The 11,881-nt window shown below is 40.6% G+C and overlaps 1 protein-coding gene across 1 annotated transcript; it reads right to left on the reverse strand.

Annotated features, from left to right (window-relative positions):
* Positions 1-1,149: 1,149 nt before the first annotated feature.
* Positions 1,150-3,911, reverse strand: LOC149844543 (BURP domain-containing protein 5-like). The gene is made up of 3 exons (XM_089997557.1): positions 3,867-3,911; positions 3,612-3,726; positions 1,150-2,049 (listed from the first exon to the last, which is right to left on the reverse strand). The coding sequence occupies exons 1-3, from the start codon at positions 3,909-3,911 to the stop codon at positions 1,226-1,228; spliced, it is 984 nt and encodes a 327-aa protein (XP_089853683.1). The 3' UTR covers positions 1,150-1,225.
* Positions 3,912-11,881: the final 7,970 nt, after the last annotated feature.

The raw sequence follows: 11,881 nt of genomic DNA on the forward strand, positions 1-11,881 counted from the left end.
GGGGGAGCGATCTATTGGAGGAGTGGAAAGCAGACGACCACTGCTGCCCACACCATGGAGGCAGAATTCATTGCATTGTACGAGACTACTTCGCAGGCTATATGGTTAAAGAACTTCATATCACAGTTAATGGTGGTCGATCCCATTGGGAAGCCACTAAAGATCTACTGTGATAATGAAGCTGCAGTGTCTTTTTCGAACAACAACAAAAGTACTATGTCATGCAAGCATATGGAATTGAAGTATTTTGTTGTTAAAGAAAGGACAGAGAATCATTTAATGCATATTGTCAATATTGATACCAAAGAGGTAATCGCTGATCCTCTTACTAAAGGGCTAGCACCGGGATTATATTCCGAACATGTAATGAGGATGAGATTGTTAAACTCTTTTTGACATATGCATGTAAATAAAGTGATCACTTTCAGTCTTTTGATTCTCATTATGGTTGTTGTTAATCTCATAAGGATTAGAGATTCAACTAAGGACCTTTAGAATAGAATATAAAGGCCATTCTATTCATCAAGTTATTTCCATAAGGTTTTCTGGTTAAAAAGATTTATCGTCGGATCAAGTGGGAGAATGTTGGATTAACCACCACGATTAACGTGGTGGTTATCCACAATGTGGCTACATCCCCATTGAGGGGTGATCATACCGATAAATCAGCATGAGATAAAGGGGAATGGTGCGTAACCGTTCCCACCTTATGCATATATATATACAGAGTATCATGAGCGACCCTGTGTGTGTGGAAAAAGGAGATCGAAGGTCTACTCACCGATTGCATACAGAAGCCTGGGCTCGTGAAGGGCTGCAGTCCGGCTGAGCAGAAATTCCGGCGACTAACTTCGGCGACCTCCGACCTCCGTAAATGGCAGCATCAGGTACACTGTCTACTGCTTTTCTGTTTTGTTTGTTTTTTGCAGGGTCACTGCAACAGTGACGCCGTCTGGTATGCCGCCTCGCCGGAAAACCCTCGCCGGACTCAACACTTGAAACTGAAGATTTTGGGGACATGGTCCTAGTCATTGGAGTTTTAGGCCGCCAGCATGAGAACCGTAGGTATGACAGGCTGAGGCAGAGCCATCAGGTCTTTGTGTCAGGTGTGATTTCTTCGGGTTATAAATGAAAAAAAATACACCATAGAACAACCAATTTAGCCATTTTCTTTATATTATTCTAACAAGTGTCAACATGCATGTTTAGATTTTTCTACAAATCGTCAATTGGGAACCAATACAATGCTTTCAAAGAGAAAGTGACAAATTGGAACAGCTCCAGGTTTCACACCCAGCTTCTGGAAGCTCACATGGCGAGGGTTCCAGTTTGATGTATCAAAATGGCATACTGCTACAGCATTTTCTTGGCTACCATCATCTGCAACCAAAGGAACCATATATGATCTAGTCTCTGCAAGATTGTGGCAGTAAAGCACTGGATAAGGGTACAACATGTTGTGGCATGTTACTACTTTGAGAGAATTCATCTTCACCCGATCAGCACAAACGTTGTAGACCCGGGCTTGCTTCTTATCCTCTCTGTTAAGAACAGAAGATGCCAACACATGTATGTCATTTGTTCCAAGTTGAGAGACGGCGAAATCGACCATGGACTCCAATGATGTTGCACAGTACTTGGCTTCTCCTTTTATTGGTGGCATCTCACAGTCATGAAGCGCTTGCCTAACAATGTTTGCCTTGTAAGAGTCGGGTTCGATTGAGAACATCCTAAGGATATCAGTGAGATTGGAGGTAGAGAAGGGAATTTCTTGAGCTTCCTTTCGTGGCAAAAAGGTTGGCCTAATGCTGCTGCTGCTGCCACCACCTTGTTTTGAAGAGCTCACAATGGTCAAGTTCATGTTGCTGCCTGGCTTCAAGTACTCCTCCAGGAAGAAAAGGGGTGAAAAAGGGGGTGACAGATGCTTCGATTGGTCATGGGCTAGAGAAAGCTGTAGGCCATCTTGTGAGCTCCATAGAGAATGATAAGGTGACACAGCCAGGACTTGATTCAGCATCAATTGGTTGTAATCACGGGCCAATTCTGCAACTGAAATAATATTACATGATTAAGTTGTGAATCTTATGACCTGATGGCTATATATATATATATTGGCTACTAAAGAAAGTAACTAGTAGGAATCACTTTTTTTCTTTAATTTTTTTTTGTAGATCAAATGTTACCGATGTGATCTACATGGTTTGTTTAGTAGAAAATTTGTTTTGAACTGTGTTATTATGACAAGTAATTAGGTTTTTAAAGGGGTCTAAAAATCAACAGCCCACAAAGTGCCAAAATTTCATAACTTAAAAAGTCACATTTTTACATTAGAAAAGTATGATCCAAGGTTTGATCCTTAGCAAACAAACCATATTGAACACATCTATGTGGTTATATTGAGTCAAATATGATTTCTAGCACATTAGTTCCTTACTTCATTAGTAGCAAATATTTTCATAGAGAGAGCCAATTTGAGTACATCTATGCAGTAACTTCAACAGACAATTGAAGATGTAGTAGTAGTAGGTGATTAGGTTAAGTGGTTCTTGATATAAATTATTGACCTTAGAGATGTGGTAATATGAGTATCTAGCCCCTTTTAGCTCTATCAAACCAGTGTTTGGTTCAAGCAATTTCCAACACCAAATCACACTCATTATTGGCTTCTATCCTTGATGGTGAGTAGCCAGCCAGCATTTTCCTGTAGTTGTGAAGAATATCTTCAATTATAGAGGGGTTTAAAGCCTGATCCCACTCCTTCAGATTACTACCAAATATATAAGTGATGGAAACACTCAACACTCCTAGTAGGCTAAATCTAGGTCAAGTGCTAAGCTCTGCGCCCATTCGTGATCGACTGGCAAATGTACATGATCACTGAGATTGATGATGAATGGTACCCATGAGAGGCTAAACACTGTGACACTTGGCTAAATGGGTCTGAGGTCTTCAAGTGAAACATGTTGCAAGTTTGATACCGAAGGTGCACGTCCCTTGTTGCAAGTTCCAAGCAAAGGGAAAATTATTCCTGTTGGAGAGTACATGTGGAGTTCTATAACCTGGACAGCAAAACAGGGCTACGATTAAAATGGCACCTCTTGACCAGGGTCGGAGCTACATATGGGCTAGGGTGGGCGGGCAAGTGCCCACCCTGACCTGGATATCCCAAATAAGGGGTTTGCTAACCGAAATACTGTGCCCCTTACAACCCCACCTATCTCTGGCTGACAGTTCATTGTCAGACACTTGTGCTCACCCTATTTTGGATTTCTGGCTCTTCCACTGCTCTTGACCTATAACAGTATGACCACCAGGGTCTCAGCTTGTCTGGTAGGAGCAGTTAGTGCACATCGCCATGTGTTGGAATGTTGCAGGTTCAAAACCCAATGATATAGTTGTGTAACTGGTAGGGGTCTGTTTAACCCCAACGGTTTCTCCCTTTTATCAGAAAAAAAAGGATGCGAATAACCAAATGGTGGTGATTGAAGGCACGAGCGGTGGTGATTTCAAAACACAAAAAAATTGTGTTTTTGCCAAAATCACCTGATCTCTTCTCACTTTTTTTAGGGCTTTGGAGCCTCCACAGAGCCCTTCCTTAAATCATGGACTACCTGATAACTTTCTGGATGGTAAGAGAACTCTGATGGCATTTGGCATTGGGGTGTTGGGGAGAACTTTATTCCAATAAGCATTTGGAGTAAGATCTCCACTGCCTGTCTCCACAATCTGCAAAATACAAGCAATTCAGGACACTCTTGAGGATCTCTTGCATTTTGAAAGCACACAAAGGAGGTGGATTATGGCACCTTATTTTGTTGCAAAAAATCTGGCCACTAAGGTAGGGGATAACAGACAGAAACACTTACCAGAATGAGAGCTGAGAACAAGAAGGCTGCAATCAGGCTAGCCATTGAGGCACACAGCAACTCTAGATATGAAGGGGCAAGGGAGTGCTGCCTCTCTTATAGGAAAAGACTCCTGTTTAAGACTTGAATGTTTCACTAGTAAAGGTGTAAAAGTTCTGCAACTTGCAATTGAAAGCATGCCAAACTCTGACGACAACGTGCGCCAGACCGATTAGGTTTTAGGCCATCCATAGTGCATTTTTTCTTTCTTCTTTTGTGGAAATTTTCCGAATGCGGACATGCAAGTATCCCACCATTCATTGACTCTTAAGTGATTTTTCTATGGGCAGGGCATTCTAAAGGTGCTCACATTATATGCAGTCGCTCTCCATAACGCAGCGTCTTTGACAGCGACCCCTCAGCATTTTTCTAGGTGGAGACCACGCTCATCTCGAAAAATGACAGAACCAGTGTCCTGGGAAGATTGACTTGGGATACGTGGCATCACCAGATGAGCCGAGCATTTTGCTGAGTACTTTGTCCGAGAGCTAAATCTGTTCTTCTTATACACCTAAACAAGAAGTCCTTGGTGCGGCGATATATTTGAGTCCAGGCAAGATAAGGCACTCTCTCTCTCTCTCTCTCTCCATGTGTCGAGGCATATAGGGATGCACACGAGCAGAGTTCGATCTGATCTAGAAAATCTAACTATTCAAGCTAGTTTTGAACAACCTTTGCCCGGGATCAGCTCAAGCAAAGTTAGGCTCAGCTCAAACTGAATACCTTTAATTTAAAAATGTTTTCAAAGTTTTTGAATTTTGTGTCAAAAGCTCTTTTGAAAGAGAGGGAGGCATTTGCACCCATACCACTTCTAAAGAAGACCACCAACTTACCCACTAAGAACCCATTAAGATAGAACTTTTTTATGATTATATTATGGCTAAAGTAATATATATATAAAGTTTAGTTTTTTTATATAATATTATTGCTTACCAAGCTTATCCCAGTTGGACTCACTGTTCAAGCTTGACTTGTTTTCATGTACCAAACCTGAACCCTTGTTCAATTTCGGTTTATTTATTTTTTCAAACTGAGTTTGAGTGAAGCCTAAACTGGCCGAGCCCAAGCTAGCTCAGCTCGTTGTGCATCCCTAGAGGCATGGTCCTGTGTTGTGACCGAAAGCTTATAAAGTGTTGGGCCCTTTTAGGAGAGCCCAACACTTTATAAGTGTTCGGTCAGAACACGATCTGCTTCCATGCATAGGCGGAGCTGGGGGGAGCAGGACTGGGCTACAGCCCAGTCCTGCCTCCCGAAACAGTTATTATTATTTTTTTTTAAAAGCCCAGTCCTAGCCCAGCCCTGACTGCAGCAAATAGTTTGATTTGTCCATATGACATAGATTTTTATTAATAATTGTAGCCATTTTTTATTTTATCTCAATTTTTTTTTCGGGGGCGCTGCCCCCAAACCCCCGACTACCAAACTAGTTTTTTTTTCCTGCACCCCTGTTTGCCCCCCCCCCCCCCCCCCGCACATGAATCCTAGCTACGCCACTGCTTCCATGTGTGTATATGTTTACAAATATACCACTTATTAAGGAGGACCCAAGGGCAGTGAAATTCAAAAATGAAACGTTACATTACATTTAAAAAAAAAATTGACACAAAACACGTGCTTAATTCATTCAATATATTTGAATTTGGTAATTTGCATGTAAGCTTTCAAATAAAATGAGGGTGTACTGGGCATCAATAAAGAGAGACACACCTTCTCTATATATCAAAGTACATGTAGAGCATTATCATTAAGGTGAAAGAATTACAACCTGTTGGAGAGTTATGAATCTTGGAGCTGCGACTCTACATAAACAAACAGCCAATGGTCATTGACACTTAGAGTTGTCTCTAGGTAGTCATGCACCTAATGGTCTTGACCCTTAAATCGACTTCATTGTTGTTTTATTAGTTTAAAATTTTTATACAGCAATTTTTTTTAATTTATAACCTGAAGAAACCGCACCCAGCATGGACACCTGGTCGCACTAGCTCAGCCTGCCATACCTATAGTCGTCGTGCCGGTAATGTAAAACTCTGAGGCTAGGACCCCTGCTCCCAAGACCTATGCTACGCATAGGTCGACACCCATGAGAATCGAACCTTGACTGCCCATCTAGCAGCCAAGGCCCTAACCCCCCTGGGACTTTTATACAGCATCTGGACCAGCAAACTAAGTATGGAATCTTAATTTTTCAAACAGTAAGAAACTGATTAAGACCCCATAGACTCACTTTGGACTTGTTGAATACTGTCTGCATGCGCACACCCCACCAACTATTATATCTACCTCCTTAAGTGATTAATCTCTCTCTCTCTCTCTCATATATTATCACTGAGTTGGGATTAAGCTCATTTCTGAACCTAGTCGAGTTATAGTTTGTGTTGAAAATTCTTAAACTCTTTTCAGGATATAGATTATAGAAGAGTTACTTGAAGCTTCGTAGATAGGTGGGAAGTGCGCTTTTCTGAAACTCATTTCGGAAGTAGGAAACTCTTCACTTCTGAAATTTGATAAGAATCTTGATTTTTCCACGTTTTTCTTATGCTTCACACACGTTTCTTCCATGCTTTCTTTCATGATTCCTCTGCATTTCTCTCATGATTGTTTTTATGTTTTTCATGCGCTTCCTTTCACGCTTCCCACTTACTTCTCACGTATTTTCTTTAAATTGACAACCAGCAATTTTAGATTTTCCAAGAATTTAATTCTTACGAAATCACAAAATTTAAGAATAATTATTTTAATTTTAATTTCTTTCTCCTTTGATTTATATTTTGCTTTCCATTTGATCCCATATAACTTTATCTTTTATTCCTATTTTGCTTTTAAATTAACTTCGTTTCTCGCTTTCTATAAATTTTAAAATATCTCAGCTTCTCAATTCCGCTTCTCTTTTCGTTTCACTTCCTTTTCCTTGTCTGGTAACCTTGGACTATAGTGCAGGATTGAAATATGGATGGTACTTAAAAGTGAATCCCATGTTAGAAGTGGTAACACAAAGCTGGAGGGTGATGAAATATAACTCCAGGCTCATGCATGTGTACAAAAGAGTAGGCGTCGATTCAATGACCACCTCCTCTGCCTCTTTCACCCATTGGTATTGGAATGTGTTGGTCCAGGATATGCCAAAGCCTTGACTTGAGATAATGTTTAGTCACCAAAGATGATATGAACACTCCTGTCTGTCATACAGACTCTATTCTCATTCTGTATCCCCTTACAAATCATATTGGAAACTCCACAAAAATGGTCTTATCCCTGTATCTGCGGCAGTATCCATGTGACAGATCTAGGTTACCTCCCCATTATGTCTTCCAGTGCCATTGCTCCAAAACAATACAAATCGCTACGGCCGTGCCTGGAGGAAACTAAGTCCTAATGAAAATTTTTATAGTTCAAGTACTGTCAGTTAGGATCCTTTTCCATGGCAGAACTACTTATGCTGTTTAATCTCTTTGCACAGTCCAATTCTTTAGCCCCTCTGTCATTGCTTGTCATCATACTCATACAGCAAGATCATGCACTGAGCATGCTGACAAAATGCTGTGTTCCTTATAAATGCCTCGAGTATGGAAAGGAAATATTGTTGTTTGGGAGAGGACCTTTCAGATCATTATATGATAAATCAACAGAAAACAAACTAACCCTTGAGTTTGTTATGTGGGAGTTTGAGATTCTCCAATTCCCTTTGATTTCCACATCAATTTAGTAAATTCCCTGTCGGTGCATTCTGGCTGGATCTAGTAAAATCTGTAGATGTGCCAGATTGGCCATCTGAAATGGCATTGTTCCACTTTAGTCATTGTTACTTAAGAAAACTTGAGTCCAACACAATCCCCAGGATGTTCAGGTATTTGTCCACTGAGGTTGTTTGACGATAAATCACATCAATCAGTTTGGCTAACCTGCGGATCTCAATGGATCCGATCCATTTGTAACAATGTTCTATAAATACTCTTTTAGGGGTTTCTTGCTAAGGTAACTTATTTTGTAATTTTAGGTGTTCTGTGCAGCTTTAGAGTTTTCAGAGAGCAGTCATCTACTTTTGTAATCCCTTTTTGACAGTGAAAATCTTTGCTCCTCCGCTGCTCGTGGGCGTTAGGCCTTTGACCGAACCACTTAAATCGTGTCATTGTGTGTGCTTGTTTTCTTCTCTCTCTTTGTCATGTTTATTCCCGCTATGTAACTTTCTAACAGAATCCTACCATTGATATGGTTATTAGAGATATCCAAGAAGGTCGAGCTTCAGCATGCATATTCTACAAAGCTTCAGCGAAGTTAGATGAACTTATGAAAGATGAAACAAAACTCTATGCATACCACCATAATGCTGCTCATTCACAGCCATCATGTAGTTCTGCTGCATACTAAACATGCCAATCTTTCAAAGATTCTTCAGAGTTATGAGTATTTATGAAACTAATGCTAGGTCCCTAACAGAACACATGCTAAATTAAAACAATTTGGCCATACACTTCCCAAGAAACGCGGAATGGAAGCGAGGAATCGTGATTCACATGCATAGAAATCCCGATTTTTATACATAGGAATCGATTCACAAGAGACAGAAATCCTCAGTATAAACTACAGCAATCACAATTCTATGGACATGGGAACCCAATTTCCGAAAAAAGGCTTTCCCTCTGAAATCAGAATTCTTAGGGGTGAGAATCCTAAATCCCGAGTAAAAGGAATCTCAATTATTAATGCATTCCAACTTATGGAAATGGAAATCCTATAGTAAAAAACCTTAATAATGTGTTGAATAACAAATCATTAATGGAACAATAAGATGTTTTTTTTGTAAAGTAATGAAGATAACAAAAAATATTCGCGGAAACAATATAGGATCTAACAAAGGCACAGTCAAATCACAACACAAGGGTTTACGTGGTTCGGTCAACACGACCTACATCCACGGGGCACATAGAGAATAATTCACTATATAAAAATAGAGAGTACAATGTAGAGAGTACAATGTCCAATAGCTTGCCCAAAGCTAAATAGAATAACAACAAAGGAATCACAGGAAGTGATGGATACAAGATTACCTCCCGGGTGCACAACCCGAGTCAAAACCCACATTACAACCAACACCTCTCTCTGAGGATCAATGCGTGGTGACGAACCTTCTTCCTTCCTCTTCTTCTCTCTACTCTCTCTCTCTTACTTCTTTTCTCTCTGCACACTGTCACTCTGCTCACAACACTTTGCTCTCCTTTTTATAGCACACAGCCTCTGCACCCCTATTTATAGATGACATAAAGCCTTCTAGATGTGAACCTTCTAGGTGTGAACCTTCTAGATGTGAGCCTTCTAGGTGTGAACCTTCTAGATGTGAGCCTTCTAGATTCATTCTAGAAATCGAAGGAGTTTTGGCCCTTCAACTTCTCCTACATTAATGAGAGAGAGAGTGGGTGGCTATTCCACTTCCTCATGTCATTAATGAGGGATAGGGCTGGACCCAACAATCTCCCCCTCCAGCCCAAGGGGTACTTCAATACATCTAATCAACTGGAGTCCATGCCAGCCAACTGCCGACATGTATTTTGTTTCTCTGTCGATAAGGCCTTTGTCAGCATATCTGCACCATTATCATTTGTGGAGATCTTTGCAAGATAAAGCAAATTTTTCTCAAACACATCTCGGATCCAATGGTACCTGATATCTATATGCTTTGACTTTGAGTGAAAACTCAGATTCTTGGCGAGATGAATGACACTCTGACTGTCGCAGTACACCAAGTACTTGTTTTGCTCAAAACCCAACTCTATCAAGAATCTTTTCATCCACAACATCTCTTTGCAAGCTTCTGTAAGAGCAATGTACTCTGCTTCAGTAGTAGACAAAGCAATACACCTTTGCAATTTTGACTGCCATGACACAACTCCCCCTGCAAAAGTGAGTACAAAACCTGATGTGGACTTCCTCGTATCAATATCTTCAGCCATATCTGCATCTGTGTAACCTGTCAAGACAGGTGATCCACCACCAAAGCTTAAACAAACTTTAGAGCTCCATCTAAGATATCTAAAGATCCACTTTACTGCTGCCCAATACTCTTTTCCTAGATTTACAAGAAATCTGCTAGCAACACCTACTGCATATGTGATGTTTGGTCTCGTACATACCATCGCGTACATCAAACTTCCGACTGCTGAAGCATATGGAACTTTCTTCATTTTCTCCTTCTTCTCGTCACTTAATGGACTCTGCTCCGAGTTCAGCTTAAAGTGACCTGCAAAAGGAGAACCAACTGGCTTTGCATTGTTCACACTGAACCTGTCCAACACCTTCTCGATGTATTTCTCCTGTGATAACCATATCTTCTTGGTTTTTCTATCACAAGAGATCTGCATGCCCAATATTTTCTTTGTTGGCCCTATGTCCTTCATTACAAAGGTCTTACCCAGTTCCTTCTTAAGCCATTTTATGTAGACACAATGATCTGCAGCCGATCTATTGTATTCATTTTCATCTATAAATAAATCAAATTTCTTGTACCATTGTCTTGGAGCTTGCTTCAGCCCATACAAGCTCTTTTTTAACCTGCATACAAGATTTTCTTTACCTTTGACTTTGAAGCCTTCTGGTTGATCCATGTATATCTCCTCCTCCAAATCACCATGGAGGAAAGCAGTCTTCACATCTAACTGCTCAATCTCCAAGTCCAGGCTAGCAGCAATACCTAGAGCAAAACGAATATAAGGTATTTTAACCACAGGAAAGAAAATCTCTTCAAAGTCAATACCTTGCTTTTGACCAAAGCCTTTCACAAACAATCTACCTTTGTACTTTGGTTGAGAACATTGTTCTTGAGTCTTCAACCTGAAAACCCACTTGTTCTTCAAGGCCTTTCTGCCTTCTGATAGTTTCACCAAATCATAAGTGTGGTTCTTCTGCAATGCATCCATCTCATCGTGCATAGTTATTAGCCACTGCTCTTTCTGCTCACACTCTTGTGCTTCCTGGTAACTCTCTGGTTCACCTGCATCAGTAAGCATCACATACTCATGTGGAGAATACCTTCTGGAAGGTTGTGACTCTCTGAAAGATCTTCTCAGTTGGGGTTCTGGAAGAGGTTGTTTTCCAACTTCTTCCTGCTCAACATGGCCTGCAGGTAAATCAATATCAGCCTTTGCATCATTTTCCTTCACTGCTCTTCCTTCAACTTGTGTCACTGAAGGAGTAACTGGATCTAAGTGGATAGATCCACTTGCCGAAATCTGAATTGATACCTCTTTCTTGATATCTTCAAGTGTCTGGTCTTCGAAGAATACCACATCTTTGGATCTGAATACCTTCTGCTTCTCTGGATCCCATAGCCTGTAGCCGAATTCGGCATCACCATATCCCAGAAAAATGCATTACCGCGTCTTATCATCAAGCTTGGACCTCTCCTCCTTCAGGATATGTGCAAATGCTCTGCATCCAAATACCCTCTGGTGCTTGTAGGACACATTCTTTCTTGACCACACCCTATCTGCAACATCATTTACTAAGGCATGAGCAGGAGACAAGTTGATCACATCAACTGTTGTCCTTAAAGCTTCACCCCAGAATTTCTTTGGTAGCTTGGACTACGCAAGCATACACCTGATTCTTTCTGTAATTGTACGGTTCATCCTTTCTGCAACTGCATTATGCTGTGAGGTACCTGGATCTATCAACTCATGGCGAATTCCATGAAATTTACAATATTCATGGAATGAACCTGTGTACTCGCCACCATTATCTGACCTGACACATTTTAGTTGTTTCCTATTTTCCTCTCAACCATAGCATGAAATTACTTGAATACATCAAGAACCTGGTCTTTGGTTTTCAGAGGGTATGCCCAAACCTTCTTGGAGAAGTCATTTATAAAAGTAACAAAATAAAGTGCACCACTGAAAGTTTTCACATCAGAGGACCATAAACATCAGTATAAACTCGCTCCAGAATGTGAGATTTTCTATGAAAGGCATTTCTAACAAAGG

Source organism: Nuphar pumila, chromosome 2, assembly GCF_984573655.1.
Source record: "Nuphar pumila chromosome 2, dmNupPumi1.hap1.1, whole genome shotgun sequence".
Lineage (NCBI taxonomy): Eukaryota > Viridiplantae > Streptophyta > Magnoliopsida > Nymphaeales > Nymphaeaceae > Nuphar > Nuphar pumila.